General features: G+C 34.8%; 1 protein-coding gene and 1 long non-coding RNA gene across 2 annotated transcripts in view; one reads left to right on the top strand and one right to left on the bottom strand.

The window, feature by feature from the left end:
* The window catches only part of LOC135077970 (fatty acid synthase-like), a 46,840-nt gene extending 32,844 nt beyond the window's left edge, over positions 1-13,996 (bottom strand). The window contains exons 1-3 of the mRNA XM_063972509.1: positions 13,826-13,996; positions 13,112-13,304; positions 12,220-12,340 (exon numbers count right to left, since the gene is read on the bottom strand). Coding sequence (XP_063828579.1) covers positions 12,220-12,340; positions 13,112-13,304; positions 13,826-13,975 — 464 coding nt within the window. The 5' untranslated portion in view covers positions 13,976-13,996. The remainder of the gene's footprint in view (positions 1-12,219; positions 12,341-13,111; positions 13,305-13,825) is intronic.
* Positions 1-16,904, top strand: part of LOC135077973 (uncharacterized) — a 547,422-nt gene that overhangs the window by 306,211 nt on the left and 224,307 nt on the right. The gene's annotated exons all lie outside the window — the stretch shown is intronic.

Genomic DNA, 16,904 nt, shown 5'->3' with positions numbered 1-16,904 from the left:
TTTTTTATTGCTGTAGGTAGTTAGAATATTAAAACATGAAACAAATTAACCTTTACTAATTAATGTTAATATTTATTTAGTACCAGGTATACCAATTGAAAATTGATGGAATGTTACATTCCATATACATATTTGACCATACATTGTTTGTGCGCAAAATACAATTACCTATTATTAATGAGAACAATGCCACAAGCAATTAAAATGTTTGCCAAATATCCAAATAACACGAGCGCCGCAAATTAAAATTCACTATCAAAAAGCCTAACGGAAATGGACATTTCACGCTATTTTTCAATGAACCGTGTATTAACGCGAGGAGACGCGTAAAGTCAAATGTCAATGGTGTTTTGCATTTGTTAAATACCTAATGCCTAACGCCCGTTTTCACAAACATTACAATGAGGTCTCACAGTACGCGTAGACGCACACGGTGACACACGAACCAATATAGAGCTCTATTCAACGCTGTGCGTTCGATTTGCTGCTTCACTTAAGTAAGCATCGTTTGTGAATACGGGTGTAAGTCTGGAATAAAACAATTAATCAATAGAGGCAAATAAATGTCGTATTTATTTGAATTTACACTGAAATTTTTTAGGTAAAGCCTATAACTTAAGTTAAGTAATAAAAATTTTAGAGAAAAAGTAAAATTAAGTATTTTGCACACCAGTATTCATCATTATCCTGATCTTAAAATTATAAAATAGTTTTTTGATAAGTAACAGAATAAGATTTTTTTAAACTTTTTTCATGGGTATATTTTATAGAATACGAAGTAGAATTTGCATACGAGGTGGTCCTAAACAATTTCTTTAACTTGGTCCTTTAACTGAAAATAAACGTAATATTGGAAAACCTTATCACTTAACCCACGAGTGCAGTAATACTTCGTAACATTGATGGACGACTCTAGCTCACATCGTAAAATCGAATGAAATTTTCAACCTATAACTTGGTAAGTTAGTGATAAAGGCTGCTTGACCGATGATTTTATTTCTTTTGCTCCACCTATTTTATTTTACACGCGAAAAACCTAACTCAATAGGTGAGTCAGGTTTTCCACTTGAAAAGGACAAGGCCAAAAACTTCCAACCACTTATAAGACCCCGATATTCCGTAAGTAACCGTAAGTGAGAGAGAACTGTGGGATGCCAGACAAAGCCTTCACCGCCACAGTTCTTTATAACTTTTTTCATGTATAAATCACTCTTATCTACCATTTGTGATTATAAATGCAAAAATCCGTAAAACTACTTAAATAACAATAAAAATTATTGTAATGTCCTGCAAGATAAAAGTCTTACTACCGCCATAACAATGGCTTACGGTGGCGTCAAATCAAACCACCAGTCTTTAAGCTCTGCAACTCAATGAACTCGAGTTTTATTGTCAACGTAACAATGTGGTATTTAAAAGACGTAAAAGGGCTTTTACTGGTCTCTTTGGTAGTTCTTTTATTGAATCGTTAAACCAATGATTGAGACGGTTTTTTTTTGTAGACCGGAACAAAGGACAATTGAAAGTTATGAGGTTTGGGATTGAGTAATAATGTAAGAGAAATTAACAAAGCTCAAAAAATTTATTTAAAAAATTGCGCTATTCAGTGTTTAAAACAAAAATGCCGATTTGAGACATAGACATTGACTTTACGCGACCCACATAAACTCCAGTTAATATTTACGAGTGCATTTCGAGCAAGTTTCGTTAATTCATACCGTCATTATTAATTTAAAGTATTTTATATCGTTAGGTCGATGTCACAGGGGGATGCAAAAGTAATTTCATTTGACAAAATACAGATAACATTATTCAGAACATTATTTTGCCAAACCTTTACTAGAAAACTGAAAAAGAAAACAATTGAAAATATTATTTATGTAGACTATAAATTAAAACATTTAAAAATTCTTTTAGGTATCTACCATAATTAAAAATCTATTTCGTCTTTTTATTTAATAGCAAACAATATATTTAGATTTGCACCCACAAGGTGGACTGACGACATCATAAAGGTAGCAGGAAGGCGCTGGACGCAGGCCGCTACCAACCGGGCAACATGGAAAGCATTGGGGGAGGCCTATGTTCAGCAGTGGTCGTCCTATGGCTGAGATGATGATGATGATAATATCATCATCATCAATTTAGATTTAGTCCTTAATATATCACGTCTTGTGTCGCAAAAAATTTAAACCATAAACATTTTCGTTATCGAAACGTAAGTAAATGCTCAAAATTTTCCATATGGAAACCAAACACCCTAAAATGAAACTTATCAGGACAAGCGCTTATTTCATACAAAGTGAAATAATTGAAAGCTCTGAATGTTCGGTTGAATGACTGCTCACTCGCTATGAATGTGAAATGAATTCACTAAATTATTTTGTTTGTATTGATAGTATTTGCTATTTGATATTTTTGAGGTATCAATATCATAAATGGATTTTGATAACATAGAGTGTTGGATATAAACAATAACATCAAATATATAAGATATCGTTATATCCACACAAAAATCCGGCTCCTCTTAACCATGGTCTACCTTTTTTAAAGTTATCTTCAGGCGTGTTAATAGTCCAAAGACCTTTTTGATTGAACAGAAGATGCATAGCCCTATTTAATTATTTTTTAAACTATAAATTCTTAACCGAAACTGGAAATATCTCAAACATCTTACTGACCATTTGTATCCAATTTAAGAATCGAACCTGTCCAACTGACCCACACGACTAGACGATTTATATCGCACGCGAAAATCCGCGTCGATTTTTCTACTCCTCGAATTCGCTATCACATTCGTCCCAAACCGTCTTCATTTCAAACAAATCGCCCCTAATTCAGGGCGAAGTGTAAGTTGGTCACTCCATCGTGGAGATACCCCTGAAAAGTCTCACCTACGCAATGCATCGGCTATCAGTGACCCAGTTCGACTTCGACGTAACGGATGACGTATCGTTACGGAATCCAGATCCGGTCATTATCTACTGTCCGGTAGTGATGGGGTGTACAATTTCTTCCGATTCGAAGTTGGACAAAGATTTGGGATTTTTATAAGAATTTAAAAAAAGAAAGAACAGAAAGAAAGAAAAATATTTCTTTCTTTCTTTTCTTTCTTTCTTCTCTAAGTGACGTTCATCGTAATAAATAATTACGATGAATATCACTTAGAAAGTATACGGAAAATAAAGAAAGTATACGGAAAAAAGACAGAAACAGCACATAAATATTACAAGGAAATAAAAAGTGAACTGAGCAGTGCCACCCTGTTACAACAGCGATGCCCATCGCAATGGGACTCCACTCAGCATATCGGCCCACGGTGGGGAAGGCCACGACACTTTAATTTGTCGTGATTGATAAAATTGTAGAATAATTGCAATTTAGTGCACAAACAAATAATATCGATTGTCTAAGGTAGAGTCGGTAAAAATAAATACAAAGAAACACTTATATTTCACCATGTTTTTTTTATAAAAGATTGGTAAATGTGGTATAATTTTCGAACCTGAAACGAAGTGTGAGTATCGATAAAACTACCACATAAAATGTAAATTAGACGGACTTACTTTTTTAAAATTATTTTTCTAAGTTAGTAAGATAACTTTGAAACCTGCACTTGTCCATTTTATCATTCCAAGTAATAACGATCAGAACGTGTACTTCCAATTCTCAAACTCGTATGCATTTTGTGTAATTTCGTGCTAATCGGAACTGCAATATTAATACAGTTCAAAATTACAGTTATTTTCTAGGAACAGATCGTGTCCCACCACTAGTGTGTACTTTAACGGAGTATCGGCGAGTATCCTTAACCTTTTGAGTGGCGTCGTTAAATTGATAGATACGGTCATTTGTCCACAGCATCCCGCCGACTTAGCGCTGGCCACTTTTTATTTTTGATGCACAACGATAAATCAAAGATATTATCCCGTTATACCGTTACTGTCCTGATTCCGTTGAGTATCGTTAGTCGAGTCGATCGTGGCCCGTTAAATAAGGGAAATAGGTCGAGTCTGCTAACTTTTTTGGGTCGTATTCCTTTCTTTGTAAAAACAAGGGTTAAATTTCATTGACACAAATATTTATGGCAAAACAAGAACGGGTTATAAGTTTTGTTGATTCAAAATGTTTAATAATTATTATGATTTTTCTTTAGTTTTAGGTGCCCAAAGTAGACTCGTGTCAGACTTATTATTATTTTACTGTAAACATACTTATTAAGAAGTTATGTCTGTAAATATTTTTAACAATAAATAAATTGTTTTATTAGAAACGATTCAGTTACCTACTCGTAGTTAGCGTGTTATAAATGTAGCGTTATTAATACGGAAAAGCAAACGATGTTTGACGAGAATAATTGAATAATTAGTTAGTACCTAGTTATTTTTTAACAGTTGATTCGAATACATTGATTCTAAAATTAAGTATACTTGAACCTTACATTGATTAAAACGCAATTATGCAAATGGATATCACATTAGGATGTCTTGCTATAACTATTATTTATTTATACAGGGTGTTAGGTAAATGGGTATATGATCCGACACTAGCCCATGTTAACATGGGTATATTAATGGTATGGTGAAGTCAGAAATTTGATATCATCATTTTAATTTTTTTAATTTTCATACAAAATAAATTTTATAAAATCCGATTTGTATGAAAATTAAAATAATTAAAATGAAGATATCAATTTTCTGACTTCACCATACCATTTATATGCCCATGTTAACATGGGCTAGTGTCGGGTCATATACCCATTTACCCTAACACCCTGTATATGACTAGGGGCCCGCCCCGGCTTCGCGTTGGTAGTTACTAACCAATTTTTTTTAGAACAAGAAAAAAATGTGGATTCTAATTGTGAAAGAATCACATCAATCAAATCATATTCGTAGTTTTTGAGTAAACAGATTTTTTTATAACTAACGCTAACTCTATACAAAAAAACATGAGTTTATTCGTTACAAACATACGAAACGCAATAATATTAGTATAGTTTAGGTATACATAGATTGACTTCCAAGATTGGAAAACCTAAGTACTTTCAGTATAACTTTGAATTTGATTTAGCAAATCATCTGAACTCACACGTATAGCATTCGTGTTCATTTGAGAGGCAAATCTAATTATAACTTAGTTCGTTCGGTTAATTTATCCTTTACTCTACATTATGGAGTGAAGTTTAGAGACTAAAATTGTGATCCTATTTACCTATATTAGGTCAAATATTTGTTAGTTAACTAAGTGCATAATCTCACAACAGATCGCTCAATTTTTGTGGCTTTGTGGGAGTCAAGGGCAGAATTAATAAATGTGTCAAATTAATTGCGTCATTCGTCAGAATATGTAAGTGATTTCAGGACTTTTTTCAGCGAGCGCTATAAAATATTTTTAAGCAATAAAAATGTCTGTAAAAACTATCCTCTGTCCCTATGTAATGGACATGGCGCACAATTTTTGTTGAAGATGCCAAAAAATACTACAAAAAATTAGAATGAATACTGTATTTTTACTTTTTTGATATCTTTAAAAATGACTGAAATATTCAAGCTCAAAGTGCGCTCTTCCGCTAGGAGCGATTTTCCGCGCGGATTTTGAAAATGTGACGTAGTAACATGAAAAGCTGCATGTAAGATATTATCTGTGTACAATGGTTAGAATGGTTAGTAGGGGAGCCGAAGCGGGGTATTCGGGACTTACTAAAGAGTGGCAGACTAACATACAAGGAAATACTTTGTACCTGGTTGATTACCTTTAAATATGAATTTTTGATATAAAACGGCATTAGTTCTTATGCCTCTCACCCAAAAAATACCTCAATTAAGCCCAAATTTGAGACCGCAGCCAAACTTTGAGTGACGATGGAAACTAGCCTAGATGGAGGACACATGAAATTGAACTTCTGCTTCTTCATTGATAAAGACTTATCATTTACCATACCTTATCATTTTGTATTCCATTTTCAAGTCACTTTTTTTTCGCTTACTGTTTAAACAAAACGTGGGATTTTTTTAAATCTCAGGTCTTTTGAACGCACATCTGAACGATGTCTGGTTTTAATTTCTTCAGTTACTCCGTGACCATGGCGCTTGCAACAGTGCCGAAATATTGGAAACTCAAAACTAAGGTACATGGTAGCAATCCCGTCAGTAACAATAATAGGAAAATGTCTTGAAAAATAAGTAAATCGTATATTACTTTATGTAACTAATTTTATTATGTATCATACTTATAACTAATCACTTCATTCAGAACTAGAAAACGATTCCAAGGATTCCACTTTTCTTCAATAGATGATCAAGATAAAGAGGTATTTATTATAAATTGCTCTTCCACCATTTCAATTATTCTATCTTACATCTTACTTGATGAAATCTTTTTTAATTTTATTTACATGGTCATAACATTTTCACCATTCCTCTGCACCAATTTGTGAGGTACACCTGAAACCCCCGATAAAGCAGCTATTATAAGAATAATATTTAAAAAAACCCTCCTTCTGACGCAGTTAGGTAATAAACTAAATGTATCCAATTTCACTCCAACTTACTGTCAACTCAACGACGCGCTTTAAAATCAAAGATTGACTTTGAATTATGCCTTATTTTACAATACACATTGAAAACAATATGACTTGCTTGAGCTTTTTCGACTTTTTCACAAAAATAACAAATAGGCATGAAGAGATTACAAAATTTCTGCAGCGACTGCAGTTCGGACTTCTTTATGCGTCCACTACACATACAATAAAATTCGAACTATCGCACATTTTTTCTTTTTAATTCTAATTCAGTAAAAAATGTTTTTGAAACCTTCATTCAAAATTCAAAAGTTATTATCATATGACAGAACTTATGACCAGACTATGTACATTGAATAAAATATTTTTCTTTTTATCATTAAGCTTAGCAGTCTAATAAGTTACTATGACACTCGAGTTAATCCACATTCAGCACCATAGCCTCCCCTTCTACAAGGCCCTCTACAAATGTCAAAACGTCACTTAACCCTTTTAGCACCAGTTCTTTTGTTTTTGAGAAGATGTACCCAAATTTTTATATCAATTTAATTATAGTCCAGTCGTTTGGTACAAATTAACGTGGTTACCTGGAAAGTGTTCCGGGAGTTTTGAAAATTGGTGATTAAAATAGATTTCGCTATGCTCTCTGTTAGTTAAGTGTGATTGCCGCGCTCGTTGCGAAATTGGAAAAATGCTGCCTTAGAGAAGATTTTTGATAGTTACATTCTTTCCTATTTCGTCGTTGCAGCCAAATGACGTTCACTGCTGGACAAAGGCGAGAGGCCTTTGGGTTTTCCATAGGTTTTTCATAATGAACAGTCCTGCGCTGCCCACATTCAGGTTCTTCCAGCGACCTTTACCAGATCGTCGGTCCACCTAGTAGGAGGCCTGCCCACGCTACGTCTTCCAGCCCGTGGTCGCCACTCAAGAAATTTTCTGCCCCAACTCTGTCTGTCTCTACGAGCTATGTGTCCCGCCCACTGCCACTTGATTTTAGCAATTCTGCGAGCTATGTCGGTCACTTTGGCTCTCCTGCGGATCTCCTCATTTCTTATTCGATCACGCAGGGAAACCCCGAGCATAGCCCGCTCCATCACCCTTTGGGTGACCTTGAGCCTTCTTATGAGGCCCATAGTAAGCGACCACGTTTCAGAACCTTAAACTTTCCTATTTATTTCACGACTAGCTTTTGCCTGCGGCTTCACCTGCGTGAAATTTAGTGTCACAGATCGGCATAAATTATAGCCTATATGTTAATCTGGGTTACAAACAAAACAATAATATTGTACAGTTTCAACAAAATCCGTTGAGTACTTTTTGCGTGAAAGAGTAACAAACCTGAGACACAGGAATCTTCCTAGTTCAGGTATCAACCCACCAACATTCTTACTTTTTGTTTTTCCTGATTGTTTGTTATCATAATATTATCTGTTATGTTGGTGAGAAATAAACATTACTTTACTTTATTTTAAACTTCCAGACATCCAAACTTTCGCATTTATAATATTAGTAGGATACAATTATGTAATGTAGAAACAAACAAGACAAAAAAAATGTATACTTCAGCAACGCGAATTTTTTTATACTTCAGCATATTTAGGACACCCGGCAGCGTGTCCTGCCATGATCAAAGAAAAAATAACTCGCATTTTGGCAGGTACATTAATTTGACTGTTTCACAACTCTAAATCTATTTAACTTACATTACATGAAATTTATCACATTTATCAAAGCTTCTTAGCTTGTCTATGTCCCAAAAATTATAAAATGAAAAAAGTACCTAGTTGTCAAAAACCTTTTTAAGGCGGATTTTTTTCAATAAGGCGGGCGCGCGCGCGGCTATAACAAAATTCGGAAAGAACATAGCGAAATCTATTTATTCACCAATTTTCAAAAATTCCGGAAAACTTTCCAAGTAAAATTAACAAATACTGGACTATTTACTCGTTATTGAGCACAGAGACACAAACTTGGTTATTTTTCCAGAAAATTTATATTTAAGTGCATAAATGTAAAAATGGCTTCATAGTGCACAAAATTGGCAATAGGTGGCATAATAATGGTTACTTTTTTAGCGCCTATTTTGAAATGTGATTGAACGATGACAACTAACAACAGTTGTCAGTTAGGTAAAATTTTATTTTAGTTGGAAAAAGACAAAAAGTGGTAAATGGGTTAACGTGCGGGGGCTGCAAAATCATGTTGTGACGTCACGCGCAAATATTGGAAATTTTTGAAAATTTTAAAATGTCCGTAAACTTCTCGAGGCTCTATCTTCGGTAATACTGGATGGATTGAGGTGAAATAAAAACTAGTGTAATGTGTGTGATCTAAACTTTAAATTAAGTCATAATTTAACTTAATATTACAACTTATGCGTGTTGTCCATTGTCTGGAAGAAATCGCTTCATAGCTCTAAGATCGCCTAAACTGTACTTTCTCTTTTGAGTATTAATTTTCTTTTCTTATGTGTGGTGTACAATAAAGTTTAGTGCTAGATCTATAAATTCGTGATTGAATTTACTATTTCTGGTAATAAGCTAAGAAAATCCTTAAAATGCTAACTTCATGAAGTATTACTATGAAGTCTCACAGTGCGCGTTGACGCACAGAGTGACAGAACCAATAACAGAGCTCTATTCAACGCTGTGCGTTCGGTTTGCTGCTTCACTTAAGCAAGCATCGTTTGTGAATACGGAGGTAAGTTGTATAGCACCAGAGCGCAGTGTAGCCTTAAGCTCTTTTAAACGTTACCATTATTACAAGTATACAAGTCACCTGATTTACATCTGTAACGAAGCCAATGTTTGGCTCTTACTCAACTTACAACTAACTTTTGCTTAACATTCGGCTTAAACTTCAGACGACTATTATTCGAATGCAAATTACTCCGCGGCGTCAAACTTGTTAATCTACACTGAGAGCGCCACCTACGTGCGACATATGGAATTAAAGTTTTCAGCGAGTTGTCGCGGCCGCTCAATAGATGGCAGCACGTGTTTCGATGGGTTTATCTTGTGGTTTTTGTATCGGCGATTTTTGAAAGAGATCGGTTACAATGCGCTGCGATGCGCCTTTATATGTTTGCACGTGACTTTTTGATATAATTGCAAGTGCGTGTTAGAATAAATTACTGGAATTTGAGGATACCCTCAGATTATCTAACCCTAGGGTGTGATGGGCTAACACTTTGGTGTGATACTTATGCATCTAACAGCTAACACACACCCTCGTTTGGGATTAGACTCAGCGTGTAGTCATAGAATAAGGCCCTTACTACGGAACGTAGCCAACAACATATTTTATGTAGCTTAAAACTCGATTCGACTTATGAGAGTATCCTACAGTGTTGATTAAATTAACAAATTAAAGGCCTGAAAGAATGCTAGAAATCGAGTTGATTTTGATCATGATTTTATATTAGAATTAGGAATAGAAGGTTTAATTAATTGTACTTTATGTCATAGCGGATGATGTTTGAGTGTGAGTTTACATCAAACGTTCTCACTTATGAGCGCGTTAAAAAATATATGAAAAAATTAGTTCTTGCAAATTTCCGCTAGGGGCGCTGTACAATTCGTCATACGTTTAATGTCATTTTTTACGCGCTCACTAGTGAGGACGTTTGATATAAACTCACACTAAGCCCTCAGATGGCTTTCGAATTTTAATGGTTCTACCTTAATAATAAAGGAAAATAAGTGTTAATAAACATTAAAGTTTTCCTCCAAACTTCTTCATTACGGGCCTGTATAAAAAACTCGTACACGCCTTACCTGCCTTCGCGTTTTAATAAACGGCAAAAATTGCCGAGTGGTGGGCCCTTACTCATAATTATTCCCTTATTAGTTCGCGGCACCCCAGCGCCATCTGTGCCTGACGGCTGGAGGAGATTATTTTTTAAGGTTTTTAAAAAATGTGGTCTGTTGACAGAATAAAGATGTATTATGATGTTACGAGTTAATAGTTAATTAGACGAAATTTAATCATTTTTATTGAATGCAATGGTCGATACATCCTAAGGTAAGAAAAAAATATTTAAGTACATTTTAAAATGAACGTTTTTTGTACAAAAAAAGAAACATAATTTTAATAAATATAGTTCGGGGGTTAAGTCCATAAAAAACCTATGTTATTTAATTATTTTCCACAGCTCTACCTACCATAATTTTACACGTATACATTTAATTTTGTGTGTCATAAACATCGCATTACTAACCTGTAATTGAATGCTAAACGAGTGAGGGTTCTAAATTGAATCTTAATTTAATTAATATGCGTAAATATATTTAAACACACCCTAGGTCACCCTAAATTAAATTCTCTAAACTCATCAGAATATGGCTTCTGGCTAAATAATTAAGCTTGTGATGATAATATCTGACTTAGAAGTACAAAGTAATATTTGTTGGTATATTATGTAACGTTATCTAGCTTTAAAATTAAGATTGCAAATACGATATTATATTCATACGGGGCATAGTCGATGTCAATATGGGCTAGTAGAATAGTGTTTAAAACTATTTATTTAAAACCTTATTTTATTTATTTATTTATTGCACATAATGGATAATTTTATCCACAAATAACGTATTTCTAGTTAAACAGATGCAGTTTTTCTTTACAAGAAACTGGTAAAAAAATCATTGAAGTGCACCATTGCTTTTAAGAATTCCATTCACATGAACACGACTAGTCGGATGATTTTCTTGACTCTCCAAAAAGCCTTAAAAGGACACTGCCTCAACAATTCCTCAAACATCAGGACCCTGAACTACTAGGGTTGTGTAGAGGAGCGTTGGTCACAGAAAAAAAAAGGTCTTTCTGACTGGTCGCGTTCAGGTGAATGTAATTTTTAAACGCAAAGGTGAACTTTTTCAGATTTTTGTGATGGCAAAAGTAAAATATGCAATTGAAACCAACTAAATAATTCGTTTAGTTTACATTTAACGTTGCTAGTACAGCAGTGTAAAATAAACCTGGCCATAATATTTTAAACAAACTTTTTTAAAAGGTTTTTTATTTTTTGCTATTTGTTTTGCAATAGACTGGATATTGCAGGTACAGTCGTAAATTTGACCGACAGCGTGAGTTGCGACCCGTGTGAACTCCACACACAGGGGATAAATTTTTATCTATGTGTAATCCTAGTTTTTGTAGCAAATGTTTTTTAAATGTATTTTAAAAGCTTCCTCTGATACACGATCTTTTTCGCCTTCATGTATGAAAATTTATGGGGTTTTTAGATTTGGAAAACTTAATTAAATAATTATGAAAAAAAAAACAGTTCCATAACACTGTAGTACAGAGAAAACTCATATTAAAATTTTTAGAAAAAATATAATAAAAGTTATAATGTCAGGCTTTCATTTCCCAAAAAAAATATTTTATTGAAGATAGTTTTCCTTAGGAAGCAGGTTTACGTGAAAATGCATCGACATTTCTTAAGTATTTGTTATAGGAGTTCATTAAACTATGCGCTTAAGGGAGAATGTTCACCTGAATCCAAATGGAAACATTATCATATTCTCCTAAGATGGGAATCAAAATAACTCAGATCGAAGAGTAGTCGCTCGGCAAACGAAAGGCCGTGGAGTCGATTCCCATCTTAGGCAGTTAGTTTTTTTTTTTCAAGTTATTTATAATTTAGTTTGAGATGTGTTTAGTTTACACTTTCACATTAATTTAAAACTTACCCAGTGATACCAAAGCCATTGCGCTGGATGTTTTCGTAGATGACGATCTTTTCGGACTCCGAAAACGTTGAACCGATGAACACGCCCACTTTTTTCCCTCTCAGCTGAAGAGGATTGATTCCTGAAAGAAAATATAAGTCATACTCTCTACGTACATCGTAAAATACAGACAATATTATAAAAAGAAGATTACAAATAATATTAAAATGTATACAAGTGAATATTATGTTAAAGGAAACATTTTTTTAAGATTACTAGTAACTTTTGTGGGCTCTATGCTATAGTTAAAACTTCGACAGAGATAAAAATAGCGACAATTAAATTGGCAGTCAGACACCGATACCTGGGCTATTAGAGCCTTAAAAGTTTATATATAGGCACTTTGATCAACCTGCACGTCATCTAATCAAGATAGTCTACATTAATAATTATAGTGTTTTAGTCACGTATAATACAACACTAAGGCTAAGAACTCATGGCGCGATTTTTACCCGCACCCGCAGCGGTTGCGAGCCCACAGCTTCTGTAGAATGCAGATAATGTATGTAAAAACAAATGCACAACTCACGCACGACGCGGTTTTCGCCCGCAGCGCGCGCGGCAGAATCGTGGGGCGCCCGATCAGCGGGCGTCCATTTTGTACCAATGTCTTAGCGCGCCGTGAGTTCTTAGAATAACCGCGCAAATAACCGCTCCCGTGAATTTTGAAATAAAACCGCAATTCCACCACCTCCGCGGGCGCGGGTGGAAATCGCGCCGTGAGTTCTTAACCTAAAACTCGATTCAATTTTAGCCATTATGTAGATATTATAAACATTGAAATTCAACCAATCAAAAGCGTCTATGCTTAAAATTTAATCGAATTTTGAGTTTAAACTTGAAAATAGCCTACCAGAATCAAATATAGCACTGTAAGCGTGCTCCAACAGCTTCCTGCTCATGGGTTCCATGGTACAGGCCTGCCTGAAATGTACCCTGAAGAACTGCGCGTCGAACTTGGTCATGCCGTTAACCATGCCGATGGTGCTCGACACTTCAGGGTGGTTGAACGTCCACCGCGGGTTGTTTTCAGTGACCATGTCCACCTGTGGGCATGATTGGGATGTAAGGAAATTCAACTGTTTTGAAGGAAAAAGTAGCAACGTATTTTATTAAAACCACATGGTAGGTCTAGGTAAGTTATCTTTTTAAAATATGACTAGATACATTTAGTATTTTAATTGCAAAAAAAATTGCTTATCACCTATATTTACGATTTATTCGTCTAAGGGTGGATTCGACCAAACAAGAGTAAATATTAATCTCAGAATAAATCGTCGGTTTTAACATATTTCCCATACTGAAACTCCCAATGTGCCAGTTATACCAGGAGTTATTCTCGGATAAAAGTTCGATAAAATCGGGCCAAATAGTTTAAACGTTAGAAAGTGTAATAGTTTTCAAAACCACACAATCTTAACTTTCTATTGTCTCTTAAAAATGATTCTTATAATTAAAATCAAATAAAAATAAAATTTCAAAGTATCACGAAAATAACAAAGTATGTGAGTTAAGCATCGTTAAATTGAAAATACCGTTCAAACTACGATCCCCATTCCAAACTTACCCCATTATACAAGTTGTCCATAAACTTAGCGACGCTGTCGGACTTCGGGAAACTCCCGGACATCCCACTGATGACCACCTCATCCCCGGACAACGGCCTGTGGACAGGCTTCGACTCCTCAATCACCACTTCTTGGGGAGTAGGAGCCATGGTTACCAGTTAACAGCGACGCCTACGAAGAATCGGCGGGCGTGGAGTGGCGGTGATGGTATTTAAAGCTAGTGGGAATGTAAAGGTGGGAACACATTGAGTTTCTTGTTATTTTTTTTACTTTTAGTTTTTTTAAAAAGCTAATTTTTCCAGGATTTTTCACGATTAGAATGCTGCATGCTGGTAATTAATGATTATAATTATGGCTGCCAGTTAATTGTTATTTATTTATTTATTATACTCACGTTTCGTGTTTGCGTCTAAACGTTAAGTAGGTTGTTTTGATTAAGCACTCATGCTTCGTTTTTTTGATAGAATAAATTATCATTTCAGGAATCTGATGAATGTTTTATTTTATCTTTTCGATTTTGTTCAATTCTGTGTAAAAAAATGTTTATTTTTCGTTCAGTCTTTAATGCAGTTTTCTTTTATGCAATAAAAATCCCTGAGTGTGCCCCTCGCCTTACCGACGTAAACACTATTTATCTATTCGGAACTATAGCAAATTAGCATTAAAATGTCAAAGTTCTTATAAACTTTTAAATTTTAAATGCAGCTATTTAGAAAGAGTAGGTAGTAGGTGACGTAAAAGGAATGAATGAATACTTTAAAAAATCGATGTTTGATTTGATAATGATTTTTTTTTTTCAAATGACGCCCAGTAGAAAGGAAAACATAAACTCAATCCAAAATGAAGAGTACTCGTAGGTGGCCATCAGGCAACCAATATCAATTGGTTGAATTAAATTAGACCAAACACAGGGCAGAATCAACAAGTTTTGAGCTCGGTTCGTAATACAGGTCTTATTTCAGTGTTTCCATGCATCTAATACAATTTTTGCTAAAAACAAAAACAAGGTGGGTTCAATGACTGAATAGTTAAATTTTGTTACAATTAGTTCATTATAAGTATGAACTAAAAGTTCAGTGTCGTTCACTTAACCCTTTACATTAACAACGACGTATATTTATTTTTTCAGCGCCCTTTGAACATTAGACTTAACGGTCTCTAACTTTAATTCGTATTTTAATTAATTTGATTAGCATTTCCGATAAACGTGACGATATTTTAGTTTCTTGATTTAAAACATTTTGATAATGTTTGTAAGTAAAAGCTTGGTCATAAAAATTGTTGGCATGAGATTTCACTAATATTGTATTTAAGCTCTCAAAAGTAAATAATTTACAAATACAAATAATCAGACGCACTAACGGCCAAGTAAGTAGGTCTTCATTCTGTCGCACCATTTATTTTTTTAGCTTCGACTATAACTGTCCATAAAATAAAACAATATTTGTGTTAATATTTGTATGTCGGCCGTTTGGTGTAGTGGTTCGGAAACGGACTACTATGCCGAGAGGTCGCGGGTTCGATTCCCGGCCGGGCAGAAATTGAAATTATGAATTTTAATTTCCGTGACGGGTCTGGGTGTTACTATGTATAATATGTATGTATTTACAAAAAAAAAGTATTTAAGTATGTTTATATCCGTTGTCTAGTACCCATAGTACAAGCTTTGTTTAGTTTGGGACTAGAAGCGTAGTGTAAAATGTCCAAGGATATATTTTTATTATAAATCGAATACGAGTTCATTTTGGTTTACCTTAATCTGACCAAATGTTTAAATGAAACAAACCTAAACCAGAACCAATTTCAAGCCTTGTTTCACATCGCAGACCCAAGATCAATCTTAGAACACCACATATTCATCGAATGCAGTGCATTCGCATCAAGATCCGAATTAATCCGGTTTTACTACTATTTTACGATTCGCCACCCACGTGACTCCGACTATCGGAGTCTCAGTCACCTCTTAAACTTTAAAATGACTATTAACTTTTTACGATCATTAAAAGTTAACGGGACAACTTTGTTGAGTCGTATTTGGTTGTAAAAGGACAGACGTGATACGAGTACCCGCTGAGGTCAGATTGTATGTCAGACGTGTTTTAGTTTTAAGAATATACAGGGTGTAATCGTTTAGAATGTGAGAAGATTCTAAGATAAGGAGATAAAAGCCCCCCGCCGCTTTTCAAAGCTCTTCGCACGCGACCGCGCCATACTGCGCTGCTTATAATATTTTTCGATACAGACACACGCAAGTTTTAACCTAAGCCCTAAAACCTACAAACTAACAGGTATATCATGAGAAGATAATTTATAATTTTTCTCATTCCCATAACAGTAAGCGCAGGTATTCTAGTTACACCCGGTAGATTGAACTAACACCACCTTAAAGCAAATAACTTTAAAGTTGAGTAATCATCCAGTTATGAAATTATTTTCTTGTTAGACGTAAATTTCTGAGCTATGAAAGCCGATTGTATACTTAAACGATTGCGTAAATAATACCCAAGCGTTACTGAGAAATAAATAGGAACTGCCTAGCCTACCCTTTTGTAAACTTTCAATCTGAATAAGTAAAAGTACTTCGGCAGTTCTCAGGTAAAGCTAAAGTTTTATTGATGAAAATCAGCGGTTTAAATTTTGCATGTTTACAATCAACGGTTTTACCTTTAATAGGTAGATACATTTAAATATAAATGTATATTATAACTTAAAGGTGACTGACTGACTGACTGACTGACTGACTGACTGACATAGTGATCTATCAACGCACAGCCCAAACCACTGGACAGAACGGGCTGAAATTTGGCATGCAGGTAGATGTTATGACGTAAGCATCCGATAAGAAAAAAATTAGGCGGTAAAACGCGTACGAGTCGCGGGCGGCCGCTAGTTGTAGGAATAAAGTGCTATTCCTTTTTGACCGTACAGTGAAAACATTTGTTTATATCTCTTGAAATTAACACTCAAATGTCCACTTAACCATTAATCATGCCCCAAGTTAAGTCATCAAGCCACCTTCCTTCTGATAAGCAAGACGTTCCGCTGCATCCGCAGTACATATCATAAATCCCGCGACAC

The sequence above is a fragment of the Ostrinia nubilalis genome, chromosome 14 (assembly GCF_963855985.1).
Source record: "Ostrinia nubilalis chromosome 14, ilOstNubi1.1, whole genome shotgun sequence".
NCBI lineage: Eukaryota > Metazoa > Arthropoda > Insecta > Lepidoptera > Crambidae > Ostrinia > Ostrinia nubilalis.
The sequence above is the reverse complement of the archived record's forward strand: the minus strand, read 5'-3'. Positions and strand labels throughout refer to the sequence as shown.